At 34.5% G+C, this 15,947-nt stretch overlaps 1 protein-coding gene across 10 annotated transcripts in view; it reads right to left on the bottom strand.

Moving 5' to 3' along the window:
- The window catches only part of mmd (disintegrin and metalloproteinase domain-containing protein mind-meld), a 476,847-nt gene that overhangs the window by 385,246 nt on the left and 75,654 nt on the right, over window positions 1–15,947 (bottom strand). For all 10 annotated transcript variants that reach the window (XM_076112972.1, XM_076136870.1, XM_076112975.1 and 7 more), the window contains exon 3: window positions 11,466–11,510. In XM_076112972.1, coding sequence (XP_075969087.1) covers window positions 11,466–11,510 — 45 coding nt within the window. The remainder of the gene's footprint in view (window positions 1–11,465; window positions 11,511–15,947) is intronic.

Here is a 15,947-nt window from a genome sequence, read left to right as displayed (position 1 = left end):
ATTCTCCACAAAATTTATGGGAGCCGGTATTTGAATATAAAAATGACATGGTACGCGCCCCCATGACATTACACATAGTATGTCTTATGGGATACTGTCTCATGGGGGATTTTGATGGTGTTTGTGAGTATATGGCATCGTTGAGAAAATAAGGTGTCTTCGTGTATTTATGTTTAGTACTGCGTAAAAGGTAAATACGACATTTAGTTGTATCATACTATATAAGTATCTTAAAAGCAGTGATAGCCGAGTGGTTTAAGCGGCGCCTCCCACGCAAGTGGTCGAGGGTTCTTACCCGAGACAACACCCCAATGACTTTTCGAACTTATCTGTGTATTAGATATGATTATCATTTGCTCCAACGGTGAAGAATACATCGTGATGCAACCTTGCATGCCTGAGACTTCCTTAGATCAGTTATTGAAGGTTACAAAATACTCAACCCACACCTAGCCAGCTAGGTAGCCACTCTCCCAAAATAAATTAAATTTTTCAATTGTTTCAATTGATTTAAAAATATTTGTTTAAGATGTGAAAAAGTGTAACTACACTACTTAAGTCACACGTTAATAAGAAATATAACACGTTTTAGACGTCAAATATATAATTCTACTGAATAACTTCTCAGTACACCTCTCACCTAACAGTTGTCGATTTCACGCAGGTGCTGTAGCGCAGCCTGCAATACAAGCTTCTACATACATACAAATATCACATCGTTCACCAAACAAGTTTTGCAAAAGATTATTTTTCAAATTCTTGAAACACGACACACCTATTTTTGCGCAATAGTTAAATTGGTAAACAGCTGTTACAGTATTGTAGTTACAGACGTGGGTTTATTTCTAGGGAGGAATAATATTTAGTACATGATGTATAAACAGTCACCTGTTTGTATTTCGACAAACAGTCCATATGAAAAACAGCAGTGATAAAAAACAGCAGTGATAGCCGAGTGGTATAAGTTGACACCTCCCACGCAAGTGGTCGCAGGTTCGAACCCGAGGCAACACACCAATGACTTTTCGAAGTTATGTGTGTATTAGAAATAATTATCACATGCTCCAACGGTGAAGGAAAACATCGTGAGGAAACCTTGCATGCCTAAAATTTGTTTAAAACATTTATTGAGGGCATGCAAAGTCCCCAACCCGCACTTGGCCAGCGTGGTGGACTCAAGGCCTAACCCCTCCCTCATTACGGGAGGAGACCCTTGCCCAGCAGTGGGACATTAATGGGTTAAATTTATCTGTATATTTCTTAAGATTCTACGTGTCATAACTAATATTTGCGAGGGAGGTGTAAAAAAAAATAAAAAAAAATAACAAAATCCATTTCCGAGGTAGTAGCATAATAAATAATTGTAACAACTGATATAAGCTTATCTTAACCCAAAATTAGTTCGATAAATACTACATATTTTCATTATTTTCCACTGCCTAATAATCTGAAGTTAACTAATTCTTTGATAGCAACCTTTACAATATCAGAAACTACCCTTAACCGGGTAGCTCATGTATATTTGCACAGTGGCTCCCCCCGGCGACGTTCGGCCTCCACTCGTTATGGCCCATGGATATTTTAGCGTCCTCGGGGAAAATTTAGCGGAATGAGAAAAAATGTTGCGCGGGAAGGAAACTAGACTGTTTCCTTACCTGTAGAATGTAATAGCTGCTTAGTTTTTAAACGGTAGAAACGATCATTGTGTTCTGATATGAAGGGCTTTAAAAATAAAGGATAAAAGTTTTGTGTACCTATGTGGTACTATTATATTTACATCATATATTTTGTAATAGTACGTAATTATAAGATTAACCTTAAAAGAAGTTTAAACCTGTTTTCTTTTTCCAAAAGTAAAAAATATGTATACAATTTCACATATTCAATGTTATTTTCTTTTTGTAAAATAAAAATGAAAATCTTGCTGCATCACCAATAACTAAACAGCTACTGTAAAATAGTTTTGAGATTAATAAATTGTTGCAATTCTATTAGTTTTATTGACGAAACTTAATTAAACATTATCCATACTAATATTATAAATGCGAAAGTAACTCTGTCTGTCTGTCTGCTACTCAATCACGTCTAAACTACTGAACCAATTTGCATGAAATTTGGTATGGAGATATTTTGATACCCGAGAAAGGACATAGGCTACTTTTTACCCCGGAAAAATGACGCATTTCCCGGGAAAATTCAGAAAATTCAACGAAGTCGCGAAAAATCAATATTATAATGACATTGAATTAACAAAATTCCGTTGCCATGGCAACTGTTTTAATGGCGGATATGCCTTAGCGCGACTTAGTTATACTAAGAGATATAAATAATTTTGAGAATATTTTTAGTGAAAAAAAAGCATATTTTATATCATCACGCTACGACCAATAGGAGCAGAGTAGGTAACAGTAAAAAGTGTTACAAAAACATGGAAAATTCTGACCCATTCTCTCTTATGCGACGCAAGCGAAGTTGCGCGGGTCAGCTAGTTTATGATAAATCTGTCATTTTGAAGAGTTAGCGAGAGACTCGTTTCACGAAAATAAGCCATATTTTTTGTCATGCAGCTTTTTACAGTCTGCATAAGTATATCATAGTTAGGAAGGTACCCGTAAACTACTAGTAATGACAGGAACATACTACCAACACGACAGTCGCATCACATTCTCAGAAGCTCAACTAATAAACAAGCAATCTTAGCCCCAAGACCTTTCCTTTACGTAACGGATATTGTTTTGAACGTCCCAAAATACAGCGACTACAGGTAACTTAATAGGTTTGTCTCTTACTGTGATTGAAGCCTATAAATAGATGAGCCAGATGTCATAGCGTAGGAGTAAAACAGGTGGAATTAAGGAGTGTTTATATTGTTTACCCGGATATTTTTTACCAGGATTTTATTATATCCGGATTTGGGTTATGACCGGGTTATGTTATGTTGGCAATTGGCAAGATTAATTTGATCAACTTAGCCCAAAAAAAGATATATCATTGTTGATATTTCTAATACGAACAGATTTCATTTCAATGTCAAAAAAAAGTAGGTATGTTCTTCTATAGTAAAGATAAATAAACCCTTAATTCCAATGCTTCAGATCAGATGGAAATATTCTTCAGCAATAGAGATGCCACACACAACACAGTGCTTAAGCCTACCTAGTTTTTTCCATTTATTATTTTAACAAGCAGAAATGCGTGGCTCTGTTAATTTTCCAGACAGTGTCCCCCTTATTAGTCCAATATACCCGGATGGTCGCTAATCTGCAAGGTCCATTATAACCTCATTTCAAAACACCTACTTGCACACCCACACAGTAATAGAAACTTTGATTTCTAACTGACAATTTAATAAACATATCGGTTTACGAGTTTTCCAATATTTTGTTTATTACATTTATTTGGTAGTTTGTGTCCAAATTTTGCAAGCTGTTTATACCTAACGTTATTTCGTCAGTGGTTTAGTGTATGTATGCAGTTACAAACAGGCTCTTGGCTGCAGGTTATTTAAAAGGTATTTGAAGTATTAGATTACTCAATTGTACCAGTCATGTCTGAAGATGTGTCGGTTGTCGCACAGTGGAATTAATTTCAATGTACTCTTCTCTTAAAATCGAAAAATCTACCATTAATATCTTAGACCATCATTGGCATATGGGACTCAAATTACCGATCATGACTGTTTATCTTAATTTTTTTACTTCTGAAATCAATACAATATCATTTGTGTAGCAAATACCTGTATAATCACGTAATTTACGAGTCAAAAGTACACCCAAAATAACTATCACTGGAACACCCAAATATCAGTTCCGAATAGAAACTTCCACTGCACTGATACTGTCATGGCGTCGTTAACAACATTACCCGTTGATAATTAAATAATTCTGTTAACGTGCAGCTATTCGAAGAATTCCGGGTATAAACAGTGCTAATTTTATAACGAACACCCGGGTAATCCCGGGAGGTAAGTATATAGTGTTCGCTCGTGTGTACTCGCGTGGGATAATGGTATAAACTATAGCTTACTAGGTAAATCTGTTAGGTAATTTTGTTGCTGTATTATACTGGTACCGTTAACTATATATGTATGTACTATGTATAAACAAATTCCAATTGATTTGGTTTACAAATGGTTTAAATCATCCGCTAGCCTATCATCGTCCGATCTAAATTAATTTAAATCAAATCAATCCGCAAAGCCATTAAAAGCATGTCAAACAGGCGGAAAGATTTTTAGCAATGCACATTTTTTCATGTAGCAAATCTATTTGAGTATAAAATTATTAGCAAAATCTCAAAAACGTATTAGATAAGGTTCATGTTGCAGTTTTACAATGTCGCTTTCACTGCGGGTAGTAGGTTGGAATACCTGTTACACTAACGACAGGTTGTATTCCGTGCCATTCATATTTGTGATTGTATCTTGCCACGCAAAATTATCTCTTATTGCAGACTCTTCTCTAAAATAAAAAATCTTGCCACACATGACGGAGAAGTTACATAATAAACATACAAAAATAATCGATAGCCTCTTTCTTTTCAAAGTCGGTTATAAATGAATACCTAAATTAAGTCCTAGGACCCATGACATTTCAGTATCACACAAAAACATGAAGATACAAGTTTGAAAAAGCTTCAGTTGCTAACTGACATGTCGAACACAATAGATACCTTTGGCTCCATGAAGGGCGTCTCAAAATCAAGTGGGCGGCTACAATGAACGGGAAATCACCAACAATAGCCTCTGAAGTATAGCCTCTTAGCCGATAGATACGTATACTATACGATAGCCTTTTCGCTTAGAGTAATCTACTTGAGATTTGTTGTTATATTATGTGTACTAACCTTTATACAACTTTTTCTTTTCTTTTAAATGTCAAATAACTTTGTATCGCGGAGGACCATTCAACCGAGTCGAAACTACCTGTTTACGTATACATCAGTGAAATCAAGCCAGTGAGTTTTAAACAGTATATAGGGAATGTAAAAATCACACTACACAGCGTGAAGGTATAGCCCTCCCTCATTTTAAGAGACAGGAGTAAAACAGCAATAGGTCAAATTAGTATTAGTAAATTAGTACTATATGAAAACAAAAATATAATACTGAATGTAGAATTTCGCCTTCCTAATTAACGAATGTCTCTATTTACTAACTTCCCCAAACACCTTTACCTGCTTTTGAACTAAAACACAATAAAAACATAATAATCCCACCCTGTATATCTGTAGTTTGTAGTGTTACTGCAATAACGCGACGGGCTTACTGCCATTATGACGTCACAACAATACACTTTAAAGTTCATTGCAAAAGCTTTTGTGCGACAAAATTCATTTAGTTTCGTTTTCAGACTGAGCTAACAGATAAATGAACGGACACTGAAGTTGAAGCATTTTTGTTTAGAATTCACTTGGCGCTTAAGTCTTTTTAGTTGTTATAAAGTCTACTAATAGAATTTTGTGAAACACACTCTATTTAGAGTGTGTGTGTGTGTGTGTGTGTGTGTGTGATTTTTATGATAGAGAACGTAAATACATAAAAGTGTTTTGTTAAAATCAAAATAACAAATGAAAATAAATATACAAAGTCATCATGAAATAAGGCATTAGAAAGAGAACTTTAGGACTAAAACGGGGAAGACTCGTTTCAACAGCGGGACACATAGAGATTAACAAAAAAGTAACTTGATGTCACTATTTTACCTGCAGATTTTATGGAATTGGTCAACTTGAAAACAGGTGTAAGATCCTTAATTATAATTGAACTTTATACAACATTATTTCTTGAATAACACTACCTAACCGTGCTTCAATCAAATAGCCTACTTATACGACTAACCTCATAATAAAAACCCGAGATTGTTGCTTCAATCTTAACCATCAACCTTATAAAACAATATAAAAGCCACACGTTACACAGCTGCGCTTTCTCGATAATATTTCTATTACCTGTCCGATAGTAGACCCATAAATGAGGGGTGTTAAAATTTTAAATTAAACTCCCATTTCATTGGCAATAAAGTGTTGTCGTAAAGTCGTTGGTACTAACACTTAAGGCGGAGGTTCGCTATAAATTGACTGCGCCTCAACGCTTCGCGGTGCAATCATACTGATTTACTTGATGTGTTGTAGTTCGTTTTTGCTTTTCGTTTCTGTAAGATTGTTGTAAGAGTGTATCGTTATCTGTCTTTGTTTTGCATGATAAATGGTTAACCTAGTGTTAACATTGTTCCAACTGCCCTAAGCTCTTTGTTTGGGCTTAGCTAGTGTTCCCGAGGCCTATAGGCCTTTAGGCCTAAAATTAAGCCTATTAGTCCTTTTTTATGGCCATGATAGACTACTAGGCTTTTAAAAGGCCACTCATTTTAAAAAGCCTACTAGGTGTTTAAAAGACTACTCATATTAAAAAGCCTATAGGTTTAAAAAAGCCTAAATAGCCTTTTAGGCTTTATTTCCGACTGAAGTATTTTTCGAGTAGTAGGCTTATTATAAGGCTATAGGTATTGTTCAGGTTATGGCTTAGTATGAATTAAACAAGTATTTTTGTATTGTATTTATTTTCAAATTAAATTAAAACTGAAATGAAAAATGAAATTGGAAATAATAAGTATCTACTTGTTACACATTATTTCCAAAAAAATTTAGCCACGATGACAAGCACATTGAAGACCTTATATTTTTGGTTGTTTGTGTTTTTTGTGTACGCTTAATACTCAGACACTCAAAGTAAACGCTTATGCCCCCGACATAAGGGCGGTTTTAAATCGTAACATTAAGTTTACGATTATTATACTTTATACTCGAATAATAAATAAAATAGACCTAGCCTAAAGGACGAAAAATCTATATAGGTTTAAGGCCTTTCAAGCCTTTTTAATATGCGCCTAGCCTATAAAAAGGCTAAAAGCCTATAGTCATCGGGTGGACAAAAAAAGGCTATGAAAAAGGCCTAGCCTAAAGGCCTAAAAGACTTTTTAGGCTTTTATCCCGCTGTAGCCCCACATGCATAGGCTAGTCTTAAAAAAAAGCCTAAAAGCCTATAGGCCTCGGGAACACTAGGCTTAGCTGCTTAAAAATATACTATGGCCTACCTTTTTTGATTCCGTAGACTCTAACATTAACAAGACGTCAATCATTTTGACAGTAAATATCAAGAACATATATTTAAGTATCATTTGAGTAGATTAACACCATCAACTGGTTAGTTGGTGTCACATAATAGGTTCATCTAAGCTTAACTAAACTTTCCACGGATGACAGAAAATTGTTAGTTTAATTGAATTATAAATGCTAACACCACTGATGCCCGGTTTCTGAGAGACATTTAACGGTAGTTTATTTATACAATAGCGTTAAAACTCATATAATAAAACATTAATGAATAGATAAACTGCCGCTAAATGTACTTAGAAACCGGGCATTAGTGAGTAAAACAAGTTTTCCCAAAACAAGTCTGATTTCAAACAGAACGAATATGAATAGTTACATGAAACGTATCATTGAATAAAACCTGCGAGCGAATTCATACCGTTATTAAGTATAACGCCACTTGTCAATTCCGACATTTATCGACACAGCATCTAGCGTTCATTCGTCAATTCAGACATCACTATTATTGACGAAATGCTGAAAATGGTTTTCATTTTCCACTTTTATTTTGAAATATTGAATTTCATATTTTAATGCGTTGTAATTGCAATCATTATCTGTTGCTGTAAATGATTAATGAGGTTGCTACCTTTGGTATGTGTTTCATTTGGATGGGTGACCACTCGTATTGGATATATCGCAACTGTACTTTGAGTAGCAAGTACTAAGCAAACACAAGAAGTAGTCAATTGATACAAAGTTTAGCAGTTACTAAATGGTATTAAATTCTCAAAGACCTATTACGGTAGAACGGGGTTACTTTTGAATACAGGGGTTACTTTAAAATGGAAAAAAATAGGCATGTTAAAGGTCAGCACTCTATTTGAAATGCTATAATTATATTCATAACGATATTTAGTACCAAGAACCAGAAAACCGATCTCGTCGCTAGCTATTTATGCGAACAATTTACTTATTTCTATAAGCAAATTCACCCCAAATTTTCCTAAAGTAACCCCATTCTACAGTATCTAAATTAAGTGAGAATTTATAATAATAATGTCCTCCTAGCCGATATACGGCTACGGCGGTCAGTTTCATTGAAACTGGCCATCTGTGCAGGACTTTGTTCATAGTGTCCAAGTGTGTGCACAATACACAGGTACACTCTCTATTCCATCACTCTCATAGTTTGGTGGGACGGATAACCGACACGACCAGTGAGAGGTCAGGCGCAGGACCGACGGCTTTACGTGCTCTCCGAGGCACGGAGGTCTTCGACCTCAACTTCCTAACTCCGGGCAGTCTCTAAGAAATTCTTAACAGAAAATCTCAGAAAACACTTTTTGGCCCGACCCAGGATTCGAACCCGAGACCTCTCGCACCGCAGTCGCATATACTTCCGACCGCGCCACAGAGGCAGTTGAGAATTTATAATCACTCACTAAATGGTAGAATAAAATAACTATGAGGAAATCTGTCATACACGAACTGTTTTAACAATCTTTGAAGGAGAGTAAAATCTTATACTACCAAAAACAAGGAATAGAGCCTAGTTCCTTCTTCACCGAATTTTATATGCAAAGTTAAGTTTGACACCTAAGAAGTTATATGCGACAAAACTAAACATTTCAAAACGTATCACAAAATCATAACACAGACAAGTCCTTCAACAAAACTGCCTACAAACGTTGACAGCAAACAGCTTGCAATCAAATGCGCCATTTTATTCGACAGCCATCTTGCCCCCGCTTCGCGCGCGATCATCCGTGAATGTACAAACTCATTAGGTGTTTGTCGTGCATATAAAAATGTCTTTAAGGCAATATTTAAAAGGAATTCAAAGGAAATATGTTTAAAATATTTTGTTTGATTTTCTAAGGGAAGGTATTTGAGAATTTCGCGCGTAAAAATTGAATGAAGTCCCCGCTCAGTTTATTTTGAGGTTATAATTTTATTGTTATTCATAATTTCGTAATGGTATTTGAAAGGTAAAGATTGAAAGCTCGTTGAACGACACATGCGAGATTAAACTCTTTTGAGCATATTATTATGATTGTTTCTCTTTCCTTGCTTCCATCTCAAACTTCAAACAATTAAGGTAGACATATTGACCTCGCACTTTTTTATCCATTGAAAGGTGCATGTTAAAGAGCATTATATAATAAAACATTTATGAATAAAATTGTTTTAAATATCATTGTAACTAGCACTTGGATCATACCAAATGGTTTCTTAAAATTAGTTTTATCTCCTTTCTAGTTTTGTTAAATTTACAATAAGCACTAATTCTTGAAGGCTTCAAGAATCGTTTTAAAATCGTTGTAGTTAGAAGTTGAATGATGACCCCATTGTCTTACGATAGATCCCCACAAAATGGCGCCTGATTAAATATAACGACTTTAAAGTTGAAAGTTCGTTACCCGGCTTAGTTTATTTGTAACATTAATCATTGCGTTGTTTCTATCCATACTTTTTTATTTTTTTAAGTGTAAACGACAGTTTTCAAAACTGCAAGTTTCAGACGGATTTCATATTCTTTATACATTTATTTCGCGCCGCACAAGTAGAAGTGAAAATCCTATAATACTTACAATTATACGTACGTGAAAGATCGTCACGATATGTACTTGTTACTTTTTGAAAAAATATAGAGAACAGATTTTGATGAAAGATGACCCACAGACAGTTTACAGACTGAAATAACACGTAACATACGCTTTGCCTTTGAAATCTTTGCCCTCGCAGATGAAGCCGATTACAACAGTTTTTCTTAAATATTCCGATGCACGTATCGCTTTAATTTAGCCGACTTTTCCCCAAAGCAACATATCATTGTTTAATTTTGTTCATGTGATAAGAATTTTCTAATCAATAACAATTGTCTATTCATAAGCTTATATATAACACAACCAATAAAATTATTGTTCCCAGTCAATGCTTATTATCTCCGTGGAATATATTAAATTCCTTTCCTTACAATATTTGTAGGCAATATTCATATTTTCCATATACCCGTGTGTATTCTGCAAGGTTTTACGGCCGGAGTTTTCCCTGTTCAGGCATTATAGGGTTCCGGACAGAATAGAGAGTATTTCTATGACTTCCTGAAGATGTTTTAGTACTATTTTAGAGGCTTTTCGAGCTTAGAAACTAACGAAAATTGCTGTTTTTTGTGCTCAAAGGATGTAGACGGTACGTTGTAAAGGAATAGTACCTAATTCTTACTTTTTTATTCCATGTCGGAGTAAAAGTTCTCTAGAGTCTTTTTTGGAACTGACTATTTAGTTAATTCTATATCTGATTCTATTGCATGGTATATTATGTAAACGTTAAAAGTGTCACACAGTAATATTTGCTACATACAAACGTACATAGCAATCAATAGTATGAAATAGAAATTATAACATTTTGATCGTATTATTTGAAAAGAGCACAAAGTGGCGGTTAAATTAATGACTAAATTAGAACTCTAGGTTACCGACTAACAGCTGGATCTAAGTATAATAAAAAATCATAAATTTAAGTATCTACCTCAGTTTTACCTGATAAATATAAAAGGAAATAATACAGACTTTCCTTAAAAACCAAACAACAAAAGTAATATTACATGTCTTTAAAAAATAACCAACAATATCCCAACTTATCCACTTAGCAATAAAATTATGAAATCTAATCGAGGGGTCAAGTTAACTGGTTAATTCATGTTTTGTAGCCCAAGTTGTTCGTTAATCGGTTCTTGCAAGTATAAGTAGATCCCTCCCAGAGGACAGATGGCTGGTTGCTGAATATATTATGATACCGTTAAACGATGTGAGGTAAGTTTGTAATTGTTGCTGAGAAGGTCTCGAGTCAATGATGTCTTCGAAGTTTTATTAGGTGATAATATGTTTTTTGAGCTACTGAGTTTTGGTTTTAGGAAGTATTTATCTAAGTATTTTTTTCTTAAAAATCTAGCGTTTGCTTGGTTGTTTTTTTAGTTAACTCAGAACTTCAATAAACACGACAAAGAGCAACAAAATCCGAAGTAAGGTAATAATCGGACACTGTCGACCATTGTACAAGGTAATCTATACAGCCACCTTTTCAAATATATTTATCTCTGTCAAATTTTTAATTGCACTTCTTTGCACGCAAATATTGATTTAATTGTTGTTATACGTCAACAAAAAATAGTCAATTGTTGTAAAAGTACTATGAATTAAATTAAATTTACTATTTTCTTTGATTAAAATGCTTTTAGAAATGTGACAGAGTATATATATTTACGCTTACTATCCATAGATAAGGTTACAGAAAGAAAACCTGATTTAGGATCAAACCACGCACAATACGGCTGCGTAGCGTCAGTTTACGAGTAATATAGGTTCACTTACTTGTGTCTGATAGCATTGCGTTTAAAACCAGCGCATGACATGAATCTGAAACAATACACATACATATTTAATACATTTTATTCTGTGGATACACGTTCCTTAGTTCTGATCGTAAAAAGAAACTAAAGGGCCTGGTTTTATTCGTGGTAGAAGTAACTAGACTTTTCGTAGTAAAGTCTGAGAGTACGCTATAGATATTTTCTCTTTTGATTTGAAAGGTAACTCTCGTATTGGAAATAGTTCTTGTCGTCACGTTAGCTATTACAAAAATACATACATTTAAACTACACGTTTAGCCCAGCACCGCGTGTAGTAGGTTCGTATCCCAACTATGGCAAATATTTATGTGATGAGCATGAGTATCTATTCTGAGCCTGGTTGTAAATGTATCTATATCAGAATGTATTTAGAAGCGTATAGGTATGTTTATCAGTTATTTGGTTACAATAGTACAAACTCTGCTTACTTTTAGAATCAAATGACCGTATGTGAGTTGTTGAATCATATTTCATCATATTAATTTAAACCATTTACCGATTGCAATATATCAATACAAAAGTTGTAGAGTGGACTACCATTAATTACAAAAGGTGACTATAATAAACCCTAGAATGATCACAGACCAATCAATACTTTAATACTTCATCATAACAGGCATGTACGGCAAAAAAATCGCTATCGAAACTCGGCATGCACTTAAAGCTGTGTACAAATATTACATGACAGTTGTAACACGTAACATGGAGCAGTGAGAGCTCTCCACGCGATCACGTCACGTCAACCATCAGTCAACAGGTTCAATAACATTGACGATGCTCTGTGAGAGAATATGAGAAGTGTATGAAAACTAGAATTTTTATGCTATAATTTTCTACTGGAATTTGTAAAAAAACCAAATAGATTTTGGTATAACCCATAACATTTGGTATAACCGGTTACTGAGATACATTTAGCGGCATTTGCACGTTATTTTTCTACTGCAGGGCCAGGGTCCTCTCCAGGAAGGTTATCACGTTTCTTAGTTGACCAGTGTTAAAAAGCCACTATGCTGTACATTGCTTTCTTTTTTAGATCGTAGTGATTAACACGTTATGCCAAAGCAGCAATGTGAATTAATTGATGATGAATTAATTCCACGTACACTAGTTATCAACTGATACTACGAAATACGCATTCTGGAATGACAGAAAGGATTAGTATTGAGTCCACCTCGCTGGTCAAGTGCGAGTTAGGCTTTTTTACGCTCCTCCAAAAACAGCTCGGAAGAACTATCAGGCATTCAAGGTCTGACGTCACCTGCTTTTCCTGAAAATGCCTTGCAAAGCTCATTGGGTGTTTGAAAAACCTTAAGGATCAATAAAACTGCTAGATAATTTAAAGGGTGTTTTATTTTTTTCTTCTATGATATAAAAGAGAAAAATAAACACCCTTTATCCAGCAGTATATAAACCGTTGGTGCAATCCGGTCAGCGTTATTACAGGCCGTGTCCAACTTTCACCACATTCGATAATCTGCAAGTTTCCCCCTGCAACCCGATGTGGGTCAAGAGAGAACTCGCAAGGGGCGCGTTTAGGACCGCCCCACGCTTGCGGATGTAATGCGACAGAATTTTGTGTTGATGCAGCCGGTAAAGTGCATTGGGACGGTATTAAATTTTGCTACTGATTTTGTCGAGTGCTGAATTTTTATAGAAGCTTTAAAACTTTCGTGAGAAATGGTCAGCGAACGCGATTTATTACGTAAAATACATTTTGGCTTTTAAAGTTTTAAAAATATGGTAGTTGCTTTCTTTATTAAGTGCTGGGTTTAGTTTATCGACAGTTGCTTATTGTGATTATTTGCGAAAGTATGTACATATATAAAATATGTTTGTTACTCTTAGTTTAAAGGATTTTCTTTACAATATCGACTTTATTGTTCGATTCTAAACGGCAAAACTCCTACGTCTATGAACGTACAGTTTCTATATGAATAAATTCTACAAACAAACAACACAATTTCCCAACTAGAAATAGAATAACATAAAACAATAAATAAATAAATAAATAACCCCTAACAAACTTTATCTAATATGATGTTTCAAAACAAATATTTAAACGTGCAACATTTGAAATTGCGTCGCGAAATCTCGCATTTGCAGCTGGCTTTATCACACACACATAAGCATTCCGACTGTGTATTGTGATGCATCTGTACACAGACGTTGTTAGTGTGCGTGTAGCGTGTGTATGTGTGCGTGGCGCGTTTTTAAGTGTACGTTATGAAACGGGAATGTTGTTGATGTGTGAGTGTGTATGATTTTTTTGTGTGTTTGTGTGTGTATGTGACGTAGGTTCTGTGGTGTATGGAGTACCGTTTGAGGGTCCCAACAACTGATGGATTGTTTTTCCCTCTCGAGACGTGATTCGTTTTATGTATGTAGTTTTGCGTGAATCTGGCGACTTCCCCATGACTTATTAATTATTTAACGCTCGTGAGAGTGGATGGGTTTGGTTATGAATAATTGGTGTTAAGTTTAAGGGAAATGTCGGAACAAGAAATGTTAAGATTTTGTGGAGTTTTGAGATTGTAATATACTTTGAAGTAGGGTTTGTGTTTCGTCAGGTGGGTTAATGTCAATCAAGAGATTTATGAGGTGATTACAGCTTGTAATACTCTTACCCGGTTAACTATCAAGGTAGTGAGGGATCTTTGATGCGGTTTGTTTTATGAGCGGTTGTTTAGTGGTACTTGCCGTTTATGTACTTTATAAAAGTATTTTCAGATTTGCTGAAAATTCTTTCAAGAAAATTCCTGCTAGAAATACAAGGTTCTAACACAATATTTTGAATGTTTTAATTTATCGTCAGATAACTTACACCAGTCGACTTTGGCACTATAAAAAAATCGTAATTTTCACTATATCATGATTGAAAATGCATCGTGAAAAAAAGACAGCAAAAAGGGAAAATGTCATAGGAAAACTAACACAACTACAGCCATAAAATCCATCAAAAACAGCAATAACATTGCAAACGAAATACTAAGTAACAAAAATTGACTCCATATTAAGAAATTATCTTGAGTTTTTTTTACTATTTTGTCACTGCTATAATAAACTGAATTTTTCACTAATTTATGATTGAAAATGCATTCAAAAAGTCAGAAAAAAATCATAGTAAAGGAGAATGGGCAAAATAGTATGGAGCCTGGGCGATCCGCAGCCAAACTTGATTTTTTGTTTTTTTTATGTAGTTTAGTCCTATAATTACCGTGTAGAAGTTTTATTGCCGCGACGCACTTATATGACGCACAAAATACATTTTTGTTTTTGAGCACTTTTAATAGTATAAAAACATATTTTTGACTTATATTCAGAGATTAAATAAAAAGTACTATTTATATTATTGCATACAAATGTAGACATTATTAATATTCGAACAATCATAACATGTAAATATATAAATATCTAAACAAGTAAACATCTTGCTCTTCTATAATATATTCACTGAGACGACTTATCTGTCTTGAATGCTCAGCTTAAAAACGAGGCGTTCATAGCCAGTTGCGCTCACTGGTCGGTAAACGATCTGTTGGTTAAGCAACCGTTGGCGCGGTCATTCTATAGATGGGTGACCGCATTGTGGTATTTGAACTGAGCTTCTCCGTGCTTCCGAGGGCGCGTAAAAAGTCGGTCCCGGTTGTGGTCAACTAAGATAACATTCAGGCGGCTTGAACAACTTTGAAACTAGGTGAACCATATGATAGATAGATACGAGTTACGATTATTGTTCATTTTGATGGCATTGCAATCGTTATAAGAAGATGTAACGTTATTACACAACATTAAATGCATTACAGACACGAAATAATTGTATTTGTTCTATGAAATTCCCTTATATTTACATGTCAATATATTGTTTCCTGAAAGGATTGCAGCGAAACGTTCTTAGTAAAAGTTGTTCCTAGTTATCATTACTTTAATTTGACACTACTTTCATTAATGGCCGCCGACCGCCCAGGAGTGCCCATTCTCCTTTGTTACAACTACAAAATCCACGCAAAAACAGCAATAACATTGCAAACGAAATACTAAGTAACAAAAATTGACTCCATATTAAGAAATTATCTCGATTTATTTTTTACTACATATTTTGTCACTGCTATAATAAATTTAAAATTTCACTAATTTATGATTGAAAATGCATTCAAAAAGTCAGAAAACAATCATAGTAAAATTGTTACAACTACAACATCGACGCAAAAACAGCAATAACATTGCAAACGAAATACTAAGTAACAAAAATTTACTCCATATTAAGAAATTATTTTGATTTTTTTTTAAACTATTTTGTCACTACTATAATAAATTTAAATTTTCACTATTTTTTATTGAAAATGCATGCAATAGGTCACAAAAATAGAAAATTTCATAGGAAAGTTGTTACTGCTACAAAATCCACCAAAAAAACAGCAATAACATTGCAAACGAAATACTAAGT

The sequence above is a fragment of the Anticarsia gemmatalis genome, chromosome 4, assembly GCF_050436995.1.
Source record: "Anticarsia gemmatalis isolate Benzon Research Colony breed Stoneville strain chromosome 4, ilAntGemm2 primary, whole genome shotgun sequence".
Taxonomy (NCBI): Eukaryota; Metazoa; Arthropoda; class Insecta; order Lepidoptera; family Erebidae; genus Anticarsia; species Anticarsia gemmatalis.
This window is presented reverse-complemented; position numbering and strand designations above follow the sequence as displayed.